Source organism: Toxoplasma gondii, chromosome III (genome assembly GCF_000006565.2).
Source record: "Toxoplasma gondii ME49 chromosome III, whole genome shotgun sequence".
NCBI classification, from domain to species: Eukaryota; Apicomplexa; class Conoidasida; order Eucoccidiorida; family Sarcocystidae; genus Toxoplasma; species Toxoplasma gondii.
The window spans coordinates 1,641,393-1,659,262 of NC_031470.1; the positions used below are offsets into that span (position 1 = coordinate 1,641,393).

Sequence of the window (17,870 nt, forward strand, 5' to 3'; positions counted from 1 at the left end):
TTTCCCTTGCCAAGGCAACCTCGAAGCACCGTTGTGTTTATCCTCATCGATGCTTTCTGCGTCGGGGGCCTGCCAGGGGGCAAGAGTCAACACCCGGCGCGTTCCCGTCTTTACGGCCAAGGCTGAAACGCAGTTCACGCAGCGCAGCATTCAGAATGAGTCTGCAAAGAAATAACATTCAGCTTTCGTGCTGCGTACACAACAAACGAGAAGGGCACCGAATGTGAAGTTAGCACGAAACAATGACATCGAAACTTGGCTGAGTTCGTTAGATGACGCGATACAACCATCGTGAGGTGGTTGCTTGTCACTAATATTATTATCCCGACAGCAGTGTTTTCATGATAAGCGTCATGTTACCTGATAGTATATTTACTGAATTAAGGTTAACGTCATGTCACAACACCACATCAGCCGCTGCGAAAAGCGGTTGACTGCCGGGGGGGGGGGGGGCAAAACAATAGATCGTAAGTGAAACGGGAGAAGGCATAAAATCTCGGTCATAGAATCAGGCGCTGCGAAGCACATCGACGCTGTGTTCACCACCGAATCAACATCTGTACAGCAATCTTGCTCACCCAGATCAGACCCGCTGTTCATTGTTGCAGAGTCGATGGTAGCTGGCGTTCGAAGGTCACCCCTAGAGGTTTTCTGGACGCACAGCTGATAGCGTGGTTAACTGAGCGACGAACTGTCAGCCGCTGCATTTGCCCATGCGAATTTCCGGGTCCATTCAGACCTATGTTCAGTTGAGTCTTTGTCCGTAACTACAAGTTAACAGGAAGCATTTGGCACCTCGATGGCGCAGCGACAGAATCAAGAAAGCCACTTGACGGATGAAACACCTGTGTAGAGCATGCCCGGCAGACCGTCCTTCTCCAGTGCACCATTATAATATCTTTTTTTCAAGAGAGTGACCAATTGCAGGTGCCACCAGTGGCAGTTGTGAAGTACAGGGGGCCCCGGCGCCAAAGGGAATAACAACGAGGACTACCCTAATCTCCTTACCCACTCCTGAAAATCTGGCATCGCCCGTACTACAGCGGAGCTACAAGACGGTCCCACGACGAACAGATTATGTCGGCACTGGATTGCTCCTAGCCACTGTTTGTTTCATTCAAAAAGCAGGACTCGCGTTATGAATAAGGCCGGCATCGCTCCCAGACCACTGTGTGCACAAAAACCTCAAAGAGTAGCGACACACGAATGGTCGGCCCGTGACTTAAGGGACGAAGAATTTCGATCTATTTGAAAGATGATGTCTGAGATCAGAATCGGAAAATTACGTCAGCAAAGAACCCGCCGTAGAGGAGGTGAGGAACTGCGCACAAGCTGTCAACGGATCTCAGAACAGGTGTGTGTCTTTTGGCCACATGCGAGACCTCTGTTCCACGCGGGTTGCAAAAAATCTTGGTAGATAAAATAAGCAGCAGGAAATGGGAAGACCGGGGGAACAAAAGGGATCACGAAATGCAAGTCTCGCTACAGTGCCGTTCCGAGCTCTGCAGAATGCGTGTTCTACCTATTTGTAACCGGCCTTGAACAGAGAAACAACAGATCGGAAGCACGCGCTGAGCAAAGGAAATGCATTCTATGGTCACTATCGCTTTCACGCACAACATTTGTATTTGAACAAAACCCTGTGTCTCTTCTGTCTCGCCTGCGATTCTTCTGCGCCTATAGGTCACCGATCAGGACAATCGCATGCGATAATCCAGCTGGCACGTTTTGGCCCAGCGGAGACAGGGTGGGGGACGCATATTCTCAGCTGGGCATTGTTAACCCGCTCTCAGTGTGTTAGAGAGTCAGCGGGCGTGGGCTTCAGGTATTTTACGGTCGGAAGCATGAAGTGTCCCTAGAACATTCTAGGACTGTCGTCATCGTGTCTGTCGTGTCTGAGCCTTTACCGCCATCCGTCCCATAAAACGTGAGACGGATAGATTTGCCTGCACGAGTTCTCCTGAGTATACATAACAACCATCTCGAATTATTCGCCTCGAATGATTCATGGTCTGATCTCGACAGATCTCGACCGACTGTAGACAGTGGAGAGGAGATGGGGGGGTGGAGGGAACCGCTGTTCTGCTCGTTCCTGCAACGGTAGCAAAGGCGCCGAACGACAGGGGAGCCACCAGTTATGGAATCCGTCGCTCCTCTGCATACGTCATAAACATAGGAGGTATCTTGCCTTCACCATGGTGCTCAATGTCACCCTTCTTGTTTCATATGTGCATCGACCTGAAATGCGGTTTCAGCTCGACTGCTATCACATCCTGTCATCAGTAATCGTGAGTACGTTTTCCACCAGAAGTGCGTTTTATGAAAAAAGACGTACTCCCAAGTTTTGAGAGAAGTTCCCACTCTCAACTGAGATCTGCGCTCTGTTGCGGGCAGTTTACTTCGTTGAACACAACCCAGACGATCACGAAGCACGCGTTCTGGACGTCAACCGAAACGAACGCAAAAACCAGTATATTGTCCTAAGGGAGCACCCAGATGTGGCCAGCAATTTTGAAAAAAAAAGAGATCGAGCGCTGGACAAGACGATCCACCTGGAGTGGTTCTTGGCAGACCCTGAACTGAAGCAACATTTTCCCTGACATGTCGCAGCAAAGTGTTCGTTCGCCAGACATCTTCAGGGGGCCGGCGCTGTGACCCCTTCAAACACAGTAAGCATGATAGAATGTCTTTTACTGCCTGTGGGACACTGGTACGACAAGCCTGAAACGTGTCCTCCAACCGATAGCCCAGGAACGGTAACAAGGCGAGGGATCTTACTTTCCCTTCTGGGTCACCACGTTCAAGCTCTGACATGCTATATGGAAGCCGACCGAACCAGAGAACAAAAAGGGTAATCCCCAATGCCCACGAATCTCGACTCTGTGTAGAGATGACTTTCCCTGCCGGATGACGAACCATGGAAATGGCAGTGTCCGGGTCGAGGTAGAGCAGATCCTCTGGAACAACAAATTCTTCCGGTTTTCCTGTGTACCTGCCTGCGCGGCGAGTATTACGCAGGTATATGTGACCCTTGAAGTCTAACATAAAGCTGTCGAGAGACAAATTTCGATGGATACACCCATTTTCATGGAACTTCGTGACGAGATTCAAACACTGCTCCGTCAACACCAGCTTGGCCGATATGCCCAAAGAATGAAAAGCCAGTTCTTCCAGTGTACAAGCCATACGCGGATAGATAACGAAGAACCTTGTCGAAATCAGAGATGGGCTGACGCGTAGCATCTCAGCAGAGATGCTTGTCACATAACCCCAGCAGAGAGGGACCAGCAACCCCTGTTTAGCCAAAAGAGAAAGCGGGTCATCGTTGGCAGTCAGTCTTCGGATGTTGAACTCACGCTTTAGTCTTCTAGCCAGTTCCCTATCTATAAGCATCTTTGCACGGTCAGCGTAGTTGGGATCGTTGAACGCCTTATCTACGTCAATCACGTTGCTGCTTATCAAGAAGACCTTCGCAGCATACGGATAATCACGTGTGCCGACAGGGCCCAGCTCAAAGTACACGGACTTTTTCCCCAATCCCAGAACTTCCCCTCTCTGTAGCCACCACCGTGACGGTCGGAGAGAACCGAGAATCCAGGGATGACACTCAAAAATGAACTGACGAGGGAGCTGAGACTGGAGCGACACAACCACTTGCCTGCTTGTGGACGACATAGTGAAGACACTGGCATCTGCCTCTGTTGCAACGTGTGCAAGTTCGTCCCATCCCTCCTGCTCATCGAACTGAATTGACAGAATATCGGACACCGACCCTCCATGTGAACGTTCTGTCGGATCATCCGGATCCACATCTTGTCGTCGTTTCTCGTCTTCTTCTTTTAATCTTCTACGACTGCCACGTGTCGACCAGAGAGGCAAATTTGACAGACATCGCCCCGATCTAACGGTCCCTCGAAGCAAGCGCCCCAGCCATGACTGGGCCATTCTTGAGTGTAGCGATGCAGCAGACGCAGTCTGCTTTGACCGGAATAAACGACTATCCCTTGAGATATGGCCTAGGCACAAGCTCCTGAGTTGCTACCGGCGCCTGCTACGAAGCCGCCATATACCCGATGCTGCACTGTGTGTTGCTGAACGGGTCCCTTGTCAACCCTTCATGCTGTTCCTTCATGAATCGGAGAAATCTGTAGTTTTTTTTCAAGGTGCCGACAAACCAGAGCAGAGCTTACCACTGGCAAGCCCGGCACGGAGAAAAAACTCACTTTTCGGAACGGCGTGACCAGAAGCCAACACTGCAAATACCGGCACCGTACCACGCTGACCTGTTTTTGGCTGAGTCCTCAAACGAAGAAACTGTAGCGTCGGAAAAGATGCTGGTAGGCAGACAACAGCTATGTAACGTTATCAAGAGTTGCAAATACCAGGTATTTACACAAAGCATACATTCAACGGGAAAGTCAAGAATGCGGACCTGCGAAGAGGTGAATATCCAGTACTGTTTTGACAGCGTCGCTGTCTCAACAATTCTTGTCTACGCCTCGTGCATACTAGCATAGATTTGCAGCATATCTCCATGTCATAATGTTTGTTTGAACACTACTCTTATTTAATTCGCCCTTGCTTCTTTGCCTCTTGTTGCGGGACACCTCTTTTTCAACCAACTTATAAAACTTGTCATTTTCAACAGTGTCCTTCGTCCGATAGACACTTGGAACTGGCTTGGATGGTTGCTGATACAGCGGGAATGCCGGGGTGACATCTCGTTGCTTGTCATTCGTGGCTTGCTGCACCTCAGAAAAAGTACGCTTGCAAGAGATGCATTACATTTCAGTCGAAAAACCGTTCGACTACGGGGGGTGGACATCGCTCGCATTTCTGTTTCGTCACAGGTGAATCACTTCGTAGTGCTCTGCAGGTAGCAGATGGTAGTCGCACATGTGAGTTCGTCAGATCTGTGCGATTTTTTAAAGAGTGGACTTCCGACCAGAGCGGCGTCCGGCGGCCTGAGGCCGGCAATCTCACATACGCTACAGGACGTCAATCCAGAGACCGGACATCCAAAAAGGCTACTACCGAAGCGCTGAGACCTTCTTCAAAGACACGAAAATGTACTTACTTGAACACATATACCACGCCTTTTTTTCGTTCGCCCCCAGGTCTGCTCATTCTGAGAAAATCTCACTCTCAACGAAAACAACAACATATTTGCTCTATACGTTGATGAGTGTGCACGAAACTGCACTTGTGAGCAGATGATGCGTTCGCATAATTGCTTCGTGATGACGATGCATGTGTAGCATTCCACATTCGCAGCAGCTGGACTTGCCAGATTATATCACGGATAACAGTTTTGCCATCCTTCTGAAACCAGGTAGTGGAAGACTTTCAACCTCTGTAGTTTTAAGCAGTTGGATGTAAGGTACCCGAAGAGCAGCTACATAAATGGAAAGTGCTGCGGGGTGTACGATCCGTGTATGGCATGCTCACCGCCAGGGATTACTCCTCTGTCACCTCGTGTTACCAGCAGAAGAACCGCTGGATCTTGGGATACCGGTCGACAAAAAAATGCAGGCGAAGGACTGCAAAATTGGATATGATTCATTTATTACGTGCACACTTTTCATGAGGTCAAAGACACCGTGGGGGATAGCTTTTTGGAATACGAAAGAAAGGTGATACTGCTACCCAGTACTGTGAGTGCTCTTTTATACTGGCTCATTTACATGTGGGTCTCTAGTGCCAACGCTGAGTGGAGTGGATTTCTAGCCACCGCCTGTTCTTCGCTTCGTATGGTGCAATTCAGGCGAACTGGCGGGTGACTCTCATCTGACGTTGGTCTTTGACCGGGCTGCCGTGTGTCCTTTCTACGTTTTGGAATATTTGCAACGGTGATAACTTAACAACTCTCCTGCATTGGACTGAGGACTGTGAATGATGTTTCCTCTAGTCTAACAGCATAATTCTGCTTCAAGTGAAGAACTGTTGACTATTTCAGAATCGTGACCACCAAGGACGAGCAGCCGATAGCAGGCAGAAACGCGGACACACAGACGACATGGTTTTACGGTGTTTCCACATCCACACAGTGATGCACAGCAGCACAATGAACACAGAAAGTCATAGGAAACTCGGATATTTAACTGATCCCCAGAAGGTCTAGAAATCACCAGGGATGTCCGTGACTATGTCTCCCCCACATTCCGTTGCCCCCTCCTCGTGCAAATTAGCCTGCAAGAGGACTTCTGGCCTACTCGTCCGCAGCTTTGACATGTCCGACTCAAGATGTTTGACCGCATGTATTCCCGTAAGCACACATATTTATTTGGATTCACATTTTTCGTCAATCTGTGGAAGAAACTGGAAGCGACCTCGGTTCATAGGGAACGTGTGCTTCGAGTGTCAGTATTCAGACGTTGACGGGCCCAGGAACAGACCGTTTTCTCTGCATGCGATTTATTGTACTGCGGGGGGGGGGGGGGTGGCAAGCTAGCTTCAGCCACTCGGCTGGTGTCCATTCCACTCGACATCTAAGTGTACAACCAGTTCCTGACTTTTCTTTCGTAGTCCTATTGTTGGTTTCACCATCAATGTATCCGGCGGACGTATTTAGGAATTACGATCGTCATGGAAACTGCATGGTTCAGCACGTAGACCCGGGGGGTACAGATGCAAGACAGTTGACATTCAGCAGGGTGCCTCATTTGTTTTGACCGAACCCAATTCTTTTCTCGCGGACTAAACATCTGTGTTGTTTATCCCTGGCCAGACGCAGCGTCGATGTCGTGGGGTGAATTGGCGTTGGAACGCTGGGCCCTGCAACATTGTGCTTCACAAAAGGGGAGAGGCAACGACTCTTGAGTGGTTGCTGCTATCCGAGGCGGGGCTGTTCTCTGATGGACTCGTCGTCCCTTGCAGCCTGCAAAACCGTGTCGCTCCCTCTACCATTGGAGCGAACTCTGGCGACCACCTGTTCCGTTGCAACGTGGGTAGCAAACGTCTGTATTTGCGATCTGCACTCGTAAAGGCTGTCGTTGTCTGAGCAGCCTCTGCCGTGGAAATCATCTCTTGACTGCTGCCACTGGGAAAGTCAGCGCGTTTGCCCTCCAGTGCTTTCCGTGGGAAGACACTCGTTTCTTAGCTTCTGACCGTTGCCCGTAACGCCCCGTTCGGTCTTCTAAGTTTGCAGCAGTCCTTGCTCAGACTTGCCTGTGTATTTTCATGGTGGTACCAATATCTGTGACGTGTGCAAGCACAAATTGTTCCTCGTATGCCCAACTGGGCATCCTCAAGATTTCGCGTCACACATCCAGCATATGGTTTCGTGATCAAATATACGCGTTTTCCCTTGCACCGTGGTCATTGGTTGCTGCTTTCTTCTGCAGACGAGCAGATGTGTATGCACCTCTCGACAGCTGCCTGTTTTTGTTTCGTGGGTTTTCAGGTGTCCGGAGGCGCTCGAGCACTTAGCCCCCACTGAATCTTCTTAAGTGCTGCGGCTGCTCTTTCGAGAAAGGAAACAGACTCCAGGAAAATGCCGCCCCCGTATCTCCCTTCCCTGGCGGGCGCCGAATTGTTTGGGCACCTCGAAGTCGCACCTATCTCAAGCGGCGCCGCAAAGGCTGGCCCCGTAGCAGCCGAGGAATATCGCAGAGATGTGATTAATAATGTTGGATGCATGGTGGCCGTCCTCGTGGCCTTAGCTATCTTCCAGTTCACACCCAAGGCCAAACTGAGCGACTTTTGCGCACGGAAACTCACCCACGTTACCATGGGAACTCTTCTGCTTTTGCTCAAACCAGAAGGCAAGTCTGATGTTCGACCCAGCGGCGCCTGTGCGCTGGTTTCTGCAGCGATGGTCCCCTGTGTTGGTTGCTTTTCGACTGTTCCACTTTCCTCTGCATCACTGGAGAGACGCGGTGTATATTGTACCTGCGCGTCCTTCCGTTTCGCGGGTGAGACGCAGACACGCATCAACGTAAAGAAAGAAATGTTATGACCCGTGCTCTGTGAGCGACCTGACCGCTGGCTTCCGCAGGGAGACTCTTTGAGGATTAGAAGGTCGTTCTGCGAATTTGGAGAAGGACCTTTGTGTACGGGGTAGGAATCTGCTGACAATCCTGAGAACGTTGCCTGGGCATCTCTTGTGTTGTGAGATTCCAGAATAAGAATGCACCACATTCGAAGGCCACACACTCTATGCATGCAACGCACATTGCTTGACATCCAGTGTTCAACGGTCTCTCCCAACAACCTGTTTTTCTGATGCTGGCTTCTGCAGGGCACTCCTACGTTAAGATTTTTATTATCGCCGTTGCTGTATCGGCTATCCTTTCATCAATCTACAAACCCTTCAGGTACCGTCTTCGCTAAGTCACGTGTTTGAGTCTTTCCACCTCTGTTTTTTCGCCAGCGGCGCCTTTGCTGGATCCCTTTTAACTGCTATCCTTTAGGTGCTGCATCGGCTGGCCGCACCTCACCCCCTGGCTGCGATGCAGCAACTCTGCGACTTGACCTATTCGTGTCGGAATTGTTTCTTGAGAGTGAACCAAGAATGATGAAGTAGACATCACGGAGTTGCGGTGAAGCTGGAAAAGCGGTGTGGGAGGCGAAATGGGAGGCTCTGATTGCTGATGACATTCTCAACGCTGAAGAAGATGGGAAGGGGACAGTACAGAAGAGGTGACAGGGGTTTCCAAGCCTGAGTTCGGTGTCCAAGTTATAGATTGTCGATGTGGAAAATTCGCCGGCGTGTCCTGTGACTCAACGCGACCTGATGAGCGGTTCACAACCGTGTGTAAATGAACTGCACATATGCAACCGGGCCGGACATCGAAGCTACGGTTGCTGCAGCTGCAGAGAGGCTGTGCGTTGATCGCACACTTCAAGCGAGAAAACAGTGAACAGACGAAGTTGCCTTTCCGTGCCTCCCGGTTGTTCCCAGTCTGCACATAGCGTGTGTACTGGCGAACCCGTCCGACTGGATACTCGTTCCCCGTCGGTGCTTCGCTTTGCCCGTGACCTCGCGCTTTGTCGGTTTCGTGCTATACGTGTTTACGACGTTTTGGGTCCCTCGAGATCATTGTGGACCCACTGCGAAAGTTTGTATTGCCTGTGGCTTGTTCAGATTTGCCAAGAAGCACGACAAAGGGGTGATTCTTTTCAATGCCATTGTAGGAGTCTGGACGCTCTTTGATCTCCCTTGCTCTGCCCTAGCACCGATGTTCTACGCCGACCCATGCGGCGCTATTGTTGGAACAATGGTCGAATCCCCAAAGTGGAAGGGAAACAAAACGGTATGTCCAGCAGACTCACCCTTTTTCTGTGTTGCGGTGGTTTCCATCATCAGAATGAGCCGACCACTGACAAAGAAAGGCTGTGACTCAGTGGAGATTAAGGACACGCCTAAATAAGTAGGTAGAAAACAGCGGCCGCCGCAGAGCTTGAGCGGCGAGGCACCATGCCCGGCTCGAGTCATCCGCGGACCCGGTTTGAATCCTGGTTTTTTTGAGTGTACACTCTTGTTTCCATTCTGCAGATTGCCGGAAGCGCCGCGGTCTTCGTCGTGACGCTGTTGTCTGCATATAGTGTAGACAACATTTGGCACCGCATCGCACTCGCGGCCCTCTGCACCATTTTGGAAGCCGTGGGTGGAGACTACGACAACGTGCTTATGAGTTTCCCCGTAATAGCCTACTACTTCCTTTTTCAACATCAGCGGCAAGCGGCCAATGACATTTGGGGCGGTCTGAGCATCAGAGGAGGCTTCTCATCCCAGGGTGATTGGTGAAATGGATACGAGCACACCACGATGTGCGCTCCCTTCCAAAGCAGTGCACGGCGCAAAACGTACATGCCGTTTCAGCAGGAACTGCAGAAAAATAAACTCACACATCGTCAGGTCTCGGATACCCTGTAGAACGTGGCTTCCGTGAGCAAATTAGAGGCTGAGATTGGATTCGGCTGAACGTGTTCGGTTGAACACACTTTCGATACGCATGGAGATGCGACGACGCTATAGGTGTCCACATGTGGGGGCACAGTGGTAATGTTTTTGCTGGGTCAGTTTCCGTTTCAAAGGGTTTTTACCAGTTCTAATTTTGTTGTTGAATTGAACCAATACGCTCTTTTACCCGCGTGCCTGGATACGACAGGGAAAACGCATGCCAGGGAAACCTTGCCAACTGCTGAGGCGCTGACAACCGTTCTAACATCGATAGAGACTGAAACAACCGCTTGCGCAGACACCGATTGGTATCTAAAGCCTCGTTAGGGGAAAACTGCGCAGACACCGATTGGTATCTAAAGCCTCGTTAGGGGAAAACTGCGCAGACACCGATTGGTATTGAAAGCCTCGTTAGGGGAAAACTGGGCAGACACCGATTGGTATCGAAAGTCTCGTTAGGGGAAAACTGCGCAGACACGGGAGTACTGATATCGATGCATCTAACGATAGTGGAAATATAACTATATTGAACGAGGCGGCAGGTTGTGGCTTGTCCGCTTGAGCCTGCCTCCACTGGCTAATGCTTCTATGCAAACTTTACCTTCTTCTATGCAAACTTTACCTTTCGTGCCATTGTCCTATCCATTAAACTTCCCCCCGCCTTTTAGACACGCTACTTAAGTTTGTTCGCCATGTCACAGAGTCTCTACTTCTCACGGAATGGAGTGTCTCTATTGCTCTTTCCCTCTTGTGAGATGCGAAAGTCCCTTGGGTGTCGGCTTCTCGCGCTGGCAAGCAATCGGCACATGGCCGAGCTCTCTGGTTCTGCTGTTTGCTGTCTGAAGAGTAGTTGCAGGAATAATTCCAAAATCCAGTGAAGCCGCTGACAACACCTGTATCAACTGCGTCTCGCACGGCTATTGAGAACCGGTAGATGCTTCGAATTTGAGATCCACGACGTAAACTTCAGTTACTCCCTGATACCGCCGTCTGCCTGACTCGCTTGGGCGGGCAAGCCCGGCGCCACTTTGATGGCCGAAACCTAGGAGGAGAAAAAGACAACTCAGAGCCGAACGGTTCGTGGGATTTCCCCGGCTATTGAAGCCTTTGATCAAACAGGCATCCATGAAACGAGAAACCCAGTGGCAGGCAGGAAACCATTGCTAGCCTGACGGTTTTGGGGGGCTTTCCTTTCCCCTTGACGCGGCCGCGAAAGGGAACAGAGGTTCACGGAGAACAGACGAATGCTGGTTTCAGATTTCCCGGAAGAACGATTTCGAGGCCAACGCGGCTCTTCCGTTCGAAGAAGGAAATGAACACTTTCTCTGCAGAATCTCTGCTGACGATCCGCGATTCCCTAACCGTCCCCGAAATGGGCGGGAACCGGCCTTGCGAAAACGTATCGATTCTGTTCGTGCAACAACGGCAGCGCGTTGAGAGAAGACGTTCAGCGCTCCGAGACGAGATTCTTGAACGAGACTTATCGGCGTGGCTTTTCTGTCCGGATTTCTCGTTTCTGAAGCGCTTGGAAAAGACTTCTTTCTGACCGTCGTTCTCAAAACGAGCTCCCCGTTTCTTTCCACGTTTTTTTGGTTTCAGTTGCAGTCACAGCATGGGGCGTCCCCTGCTTGGCTGATTGATGGCCGTCTTCGCTTCGTTGTCACTTCTGTGTGTGTCCATTGGATTTCGTTCTTCGTCACCAGGGTAAAGGAAGAAAAACGTTTTCGGGGGAGTACCGGAAATCCGCGATAGCGCCTCTCCCGGTCTCCACTTCCCCTCCCTCGTTGCTCCTCTTCGCCTTCCACCTGCTGTCCCTGTTTGTCCACCGCGTGTCCCGTCTTGATATTTCTGGCCTCGATGCTTTTTTGTTTCCCGCCCCTATTTCACCTCGCAAAACTGAAAGAAAAATTTATTCTCCTCCGAACTCCCTGGCCTCTGTTCGAGAAAATACCGGCTCAGTTGCTGGGGGAATGCCGGATTCGTTTCGCCTTCTCGCTTTCTAACCAAGCTTTCTCTCCTTTTCCACCTTTCTTCACCTCGCATCTGCTTTGAAACGCGGCGAACGCGAAACAAGCAGACCCCCTCATTTGTATGCGCCCCTGCCGATGATTCTTGAATTGTTTGCTCGTATCCTTTCATGTATTTCGCACATGTGCATGCGTAAATGTACGCAATTGCGTGCACCCGTGGTTCCCTTTGTCCAGCTTTTGCATTCACCGCATCGTCCACAGCCCCGTGGTGCAAGTCCCGCAGATCTCTTGCTTGCTCGCGGTTGTTGTCTCTCTCAGCTGCCATAGGTTCCCTCGCCTTCATGCGTTTCGCTATCACCTCGGCGAGAGAGAGAGCCCTGCTTTCCTTTCCCCCGGTTTTGTGTGTGATGTATCGGAACATTCTGGCCTTTGTTTCTTTCTCGCCTTCTGCCAGGTTTTACAAACATCGACGAGAAACGAGCAATTCGTTTTCCTTAGCCAGTCCGCACTCGCGGGAAAGCCGACAGGGCGCTGCTCTGGACTCCTCAGTGTTTTCCTCGCCTTCTCTCGTCTCTGGGAGTGAGAGATCTTTTTTCATTCTCTGTGTTTCCTCTTCTTCCGCCTTGGTCCTTAGTGGCCGTCTCCCCACAGTTTCTCGCGCCACCGCATCTTGTCTCTGTCTTGAGGACTCTTGTTTTTCTTTTCTCTCCCTTCAATTGAGTCTCACATTGCATGCGCCTCTGGAAGAATGTATGAGAGAAGACGACCGTGACTTCTCGGGCGCAACGTAGGCAGCGCGCTGTCTCTTCGTTTCCCCTCTGTCTTCTATTCCGGAGCTATCGAATACGACGAAAATGAAGAAGACGCGAAGTAAGACAACCTGAACAGCACCGGATTGTGTATGAACCTTTCAGAGTTACCTCGCCCGAAGAGGAAGGCTAGTTCTACAGCTCCTTTCCAGTGACACTGCATCGCATGTAGAGGCACTTTCGCTCATTCGTTGACTCTGTTCACCGCCGGGAATTACATCAGATGGCCAAGTTCTTTGCTTAGAAAGAGAAACTCTACCATCTATAAACCAGTTCCAATCTCAGGCACTCGCAGGTATAGGGATGTATATACATATATATATATATATAAATATGAATATACATACTTATAAGTACTATTTGTGTTTGGATATGTGAGTATGTAAGCTGTGTATGCAATCTGGGCAGATCCAACCGTGTACGTAGTTGCATTGGAGGCACGGCTCATCTTGTAGGGTCCAGACGTGGCTTTGCCTCAATCCGTCACGGTTTCTCCAGATCTGCCGTTTCCCTTGTTTTACCTTCGTTCTTTCGGACCTCGATTCGATGAGGGAGAGTCAGGCTTTTCGGTTGCTGGTGGTAGCCTTCGCTGCTTTCTCTATGTGCATCTGCGCTTCGTTGACTGCTGCCCAAGCAGGCGCTTCGTGGCCTCGCTTCTTCCCGGTTCGCTCTCCTCTATCTGCCCGCGCGTCCCACAGCCTAGAAGTTCCTTTTGCCTCTCTCCCGTCTTGTGTTCTAAAGCTCTCTACGTACATGGGTTTCGTTCGGATGAATTATGCGGCTCATGCGACCGTCATTTTCTGCCTTTTGCGACCTCTCCACAGTTTCACTACTTTGCATGTTTCTCGCTGGGGTGGCCAGGATCCGCGATCGTGCCTCTGGTCCCCGTTTCTGCTTCTTACCCTCAGCATGTCTGCTTTCAAGAGCAGAAGTGCGTGAAACAAGAAAATCCAAAACAGGACGTATCCATATGTGTATGTCGAGTATGCAAATAACTGTGTCCCATGTGGACTGACATCTTCTTCACTTTGATGGTCGCCCTGATGCATTGGTACATGCCTGTCAGCTTCTCTGAAGGCTCACTCGTCTGATGGGCGTTCCTTCGTTTCACTGCCTCTTTAGCTTGATGGTTGCGCTGATGAACACACCCATTCCTTTTTCGGAACGTCGTTGCCTTGCTCAGTATCCTGCAAAAAAATCCAGGGATCTGCCGTCGCGCGCTACGACAGCTGCCTCCCGAGTGCCTCTGCGCGGCGTTTCACGCCTCCGCCTCAACCCCGCCGTTTACCTCGTGCAAACGTCTCCACAGTTCGTGTTTAGACTTCACGTATCTTTTCAAAAATCTTCGAGCTTCCAAATCCCTTCAGCACTTCTTGTCCCGCTTCCAAACTTCTCGCATTTGCGTGTAAAACTGGGCATTCTTTGTTCAGCGACTGCGGCGGAGCGCTCCCAACGCGCTCGGAAGCGACCCCACGATGAACACCGCGGGCGAGGCCGCGAGCACGGCGGGGCGCGAGACCCTGGGGCTGGCGGCCAAGCGATGAAGGGAGCGGAAAAGGGCCGAAATCCCAAGCACCAGGCGACGCAGAAGCAAATGTCTTTTCTCCAGGGAAAACACCAGCAACGCGTCGGCAATGTCGTCAGTCGTTTAGGCCCTGCTGCAGGTAAACTTCGTGATGCGAAGGGTGAAACGAGAATCGGGCACCCAAAGTGAACCTTGACTCTCCTGAGACGCCTTTTGCAGACATACCTTGTGGATGCGAACCCCCAGGAAAGCAGACACGACGTCAACTCTCGGGTCCGCCTCAGAGGACGTTTCTTGACGTCTCTCGCGTGTGCAGCAAAGGAATGGACCAGAAGTCGATTGGCATGTGTGGGATACGGCTGTTTCTGTTGCTCATGTCGAGGATCCCTTTGCGGTTGTCCGTTCCATCCCGTGAGAGCGGCTTCTGAATCTGCGCCCGTTTTTGGATATCTTGGGTTTGTGCAGTTGGGCAGACGACTTTGATGGACAAGAAACGGAAGCTGTACAGCGACACCAGTCAGCAGCCTCTGTGGAGTTTGAGGAAGATCACCATCAACCCGACGGACAAGGACGACCTGCGTCGGTTCCCGTCGAACGCGATCTACACGCACCGTTACTCGGCGATGACTTTCATTTTCAAGAATTTGTGGGAGCAGTTTCATCGCGTGATCAACTGGTGGTTTCTGGTCATGGCCATCATTCAGGCGATTCCGCAGCTCCACTACAACCCGAACCACGCGTGGTCGACGGCGCTGCCTTTTGCGATTGTCTTGGTCTTCGGCATGCTCAAAGACGCCTTCACAGACCTAGGCCGGAGGGAGCGAGACCGAGTGTTGAATCAGCGGGTGTGTTGCATCGTAGACGGCCACACGCCGCAGCTGAGACTCCTTCAGTGGCAAGGCGTTCGAGTGGGAAACATTTTGCGCCTGACAGACGGCGAAGAAGTCCCGGCTGACATCGTAGTGCTGGCGACGTCCAACACGGACGGCGTGGCGTACGTAGAGACAAGCAAGCTGGATGGGGAGACGAATCTCAAGTTCAAGCAAGGCGTGAAGGAGACGCGAGGCGAGAGCTCTCCTCTGTCGATTGCAGGGATTCGGGGCCGTGTCGTATGCGAAAAACCATGCGCAGTGATGGACGCCTTCACCGGCAGTCTGAAGCTCGACGCTCACCCACGAGCGACGCCTCTGGATATTGTGAACTTCATTCAGCGAGGCTCTCACATCCGAAACACCGAGTGGCTTTACGGAGTGGTCATCTACACAGGTGAAGACACGCGGATCCAGAAAAACGCAGCGCCGCCGGGGTTCAAGCGCCCGCACATTGAGAAAGACATCAACACATACCTGTTCATTTCCTTCTTCATCGTCTTCCTCACGATCCTCATCTCGGTCATGAGCAAGTGGAGTGTACAGGAACGAGACAGTGGGGACACAGGGGTGACCGATGCGGGCGCTTCCTCCGGTTCGGGCTCGTCGAGCGGCGAGACGTCTCAGACCTACGGCAGCAGCGTCGAGTTCATGCTCGGCTCCCGCGACTTGCTCCAAAATCCGTGGATGTCGATTCTCCGCTTCCTCGCGGTTTACGCGCCCGTGCTGCCTCTCTCTCTCCCCTTGATTCTCGACGTCGTCTACCTGCTGCAGTCCGTGTTGATCGAGGGCGACATCCACATTCGCGGGGGGGGACGCACACCTGCCACTGGCCGGGGTAACGGAAGCACAAGTTCCATGACTGTCGCAGACGATGGACTGCCGGATGGCGAGGCCGGAGGCCTCGACTCCGCCCACTCTTCGCAGAATGCCTCCCTGCAGCAACCTCTCTCGATTGTCTCTAAGGGATTCAGCAAGACTCGCCGCTTCCTCTCTGAAAAGTTCTCTTCGCCATCGTCCGGACAAATTGGGGGTGGCCAGGACCGCCGCGAGACTCCACGCGAGGATGACGAACGGGAAACGAACGGCGAAAACGTCCCGAGCGCCACTCCTCTCTTACCCGGTGGAGAAGCCGCATGCGTGGCAACCGGCGATGAGGAGACCCTCCGAGCCGATGCCGAGGGCGCCCAAGAGCGCGACAGGGAGGCCGAGGGCAACCGCGAGCAGCTGAAGAGTGTTCCGACCGGGACTCACGCTGCTTGGCGCCCAGGGGCTCTGGACTCGACCGCAGAGGCGAACGAGGATGAGGACCCCGACGTGTTGCATGCAGAGAAGGCATCCGGTTTCGGCGCGAGACGAAGCGACGATCGCGACCGAAAGTCTTCTTGTTCGAGGTACCCGGAAACCGGAGGCGAAAAGACCAGCCACGCAATCTCAGGCCGATTCACCGGATCTGTCATGCCCAGCACCTACACGAAGTTGCATGGAGATATCGCCAATGCAGGTTTTGAGAGCGCGTGGCAACCGTACGCAAACGGACACACACACACGAGGACGCTCCTCCTCGCTACCGGAGGCGGCCCAAATTCGCTGTGCGCCACCGGGAACTTCGAGAGAGAAGACGTTTGGGCCGAAGTTCACACCCCTGCGTTGAACCCCAACTTGGGTCAGGTCGACTTTATCTTCACAGACAAGACCGGAACGATCACTGAAAACGACATGACTTTCAGCATGTGCAGCGTCGCCGGAAAAATATACGGCATGGCTTCCTGCGGGGGAGCAGGCTATGAAGGCGCAGAAAGCAGTGAATATGGTATGGCGCCACCATATAGGGAAAAATGTTTTCCCTCCTCGGTACTTCTACTCATGGTTTTCGTGTCTATGCATGTATATTTGTGATTGTGTCTGCGTACATATAAAATATACATATATATATATATATATATATGTATATGTACGATGAATTATACGGTGTGGCAGCTGTTGGTTTGCATCACTTCGTCTGTATTTCGATAGGAAATTCGTTCTGAGTTCCACGTTGCCGAGACCTCTTAAATTCTGAGTATTGGCTCCTCCTTCCAATGCTGTTCATTCATGCATGCGTTAAACGACGATGTGAGTGTCTGCTGATCCATGTGGCAGCTACGTGGCGTCTCCACCCGTCGAAGGGTCTGGGGGTTGATTTGCTGGACTGGAGAGGAGATGTTTTGGTTTTACTTCCCTCTTTCCTACACTGCACCGCTTCGCGACTTCCACACTCGTAGGGCGACGCTTGTCCGGTGTGCGCGCAGGCTCTCGGGCTTGGACTGCGAACGAGACGTCGGCAAGAAGCTCGCGGGACAGGCTGGTACCTCATCTTCAGCGAGGCACGAGTGCTGCCAGTTCTCGTAGTCAGAGCGCGCCTGCTTCGGCGAATGATGAAGGCACACCGAGGAGAATCCCGACGCTGATGTTGAGGCCTCAGACTCTCACCAACCAACAAACAGGGTAAGGAGAGCGGCAGTGAGAGAAGGGCGGAGAGTTCAGCAAGGGAAGGCTGGGGAAGCGTTAAGAGGACGTCCGCAAGCTCGTTCGGTGACTTGCACCTCGAGAAGGTTGCAGTCTCACAGGCGAGATGAAGTGACGACACAGGAGCTTTTCAGGAGGAGGACGCATGTGTGTGAATATCTTGCGTACCCTGCTTTTTCCCCATCTTTTCTTTTCTCCTCCTTTCTTTTTCTATCTCGCGGCCGTCGAACGACCAAGTTTTCCTCTCTCTCTCCCGCCGCGATAGACACTCTCCCGTTGCTTCTA

The 17,870-nt window shown here is 51.8% G+C and overlaps 2 protein-coding genes across 2 annotated transcripts in view; both read left to right on the forward strand.

The window, feature by feature from the left end:
• Positions 1-6,478: 6,478 nt before the first annotated feature.
• On the forward strand, positions 6,479-10,190 carry TGME49_254365 (phosphatidate cytidylyltransferase). The gene is made up of 5 exons (XM_018781053.1): positions 6,479-6,943; positions 7,403-7,763; positions 8,240-8,315; positions 9,086-9,254; positions 9,497-10,190. Exons 2-5 carry the CDS (start codon positions 7,493-7,495, stop codon positions 9,746-9,748), a joined length of 768 nt encoding a protein of 255 aa, XP_018638138.1. The 5' UTR covers positions 6,479-6,943; positions 7,403-7,492; the 3' UTR covers positions 9,749-10,190.
• A 2,422-nt stretch (positions 10,191-12,612) lies between these two features.
• TGME49_254370 (guanylyl cyclase) overlaps positions 12,613-17,870 on the forward strand; it is a 39,085-nt gene continuing 33,827 nt past the window's right edge. The window contains exons 1-4 of the mRNA XM_018781054.1: positions 12,613-12,744; positions 14,114-14,347; positions 14,674-16,890; positions 17,369-17,564. Of these exons, the coding sequence (XP_018638137.1) occupies positions 12,729-12,744; positions 14,114-14,347; positions 14,674-16,890; positions 17,369-17,564 (2,663 nt within the window). The 5' untranslated portion in view covers positions 12,613-12,728. The remainder of the gene's footprint in view (positions 12,745-14,113; positions 14,348-14,673; positions 16,891-17,368; positions 17,565-17,870) is intronic.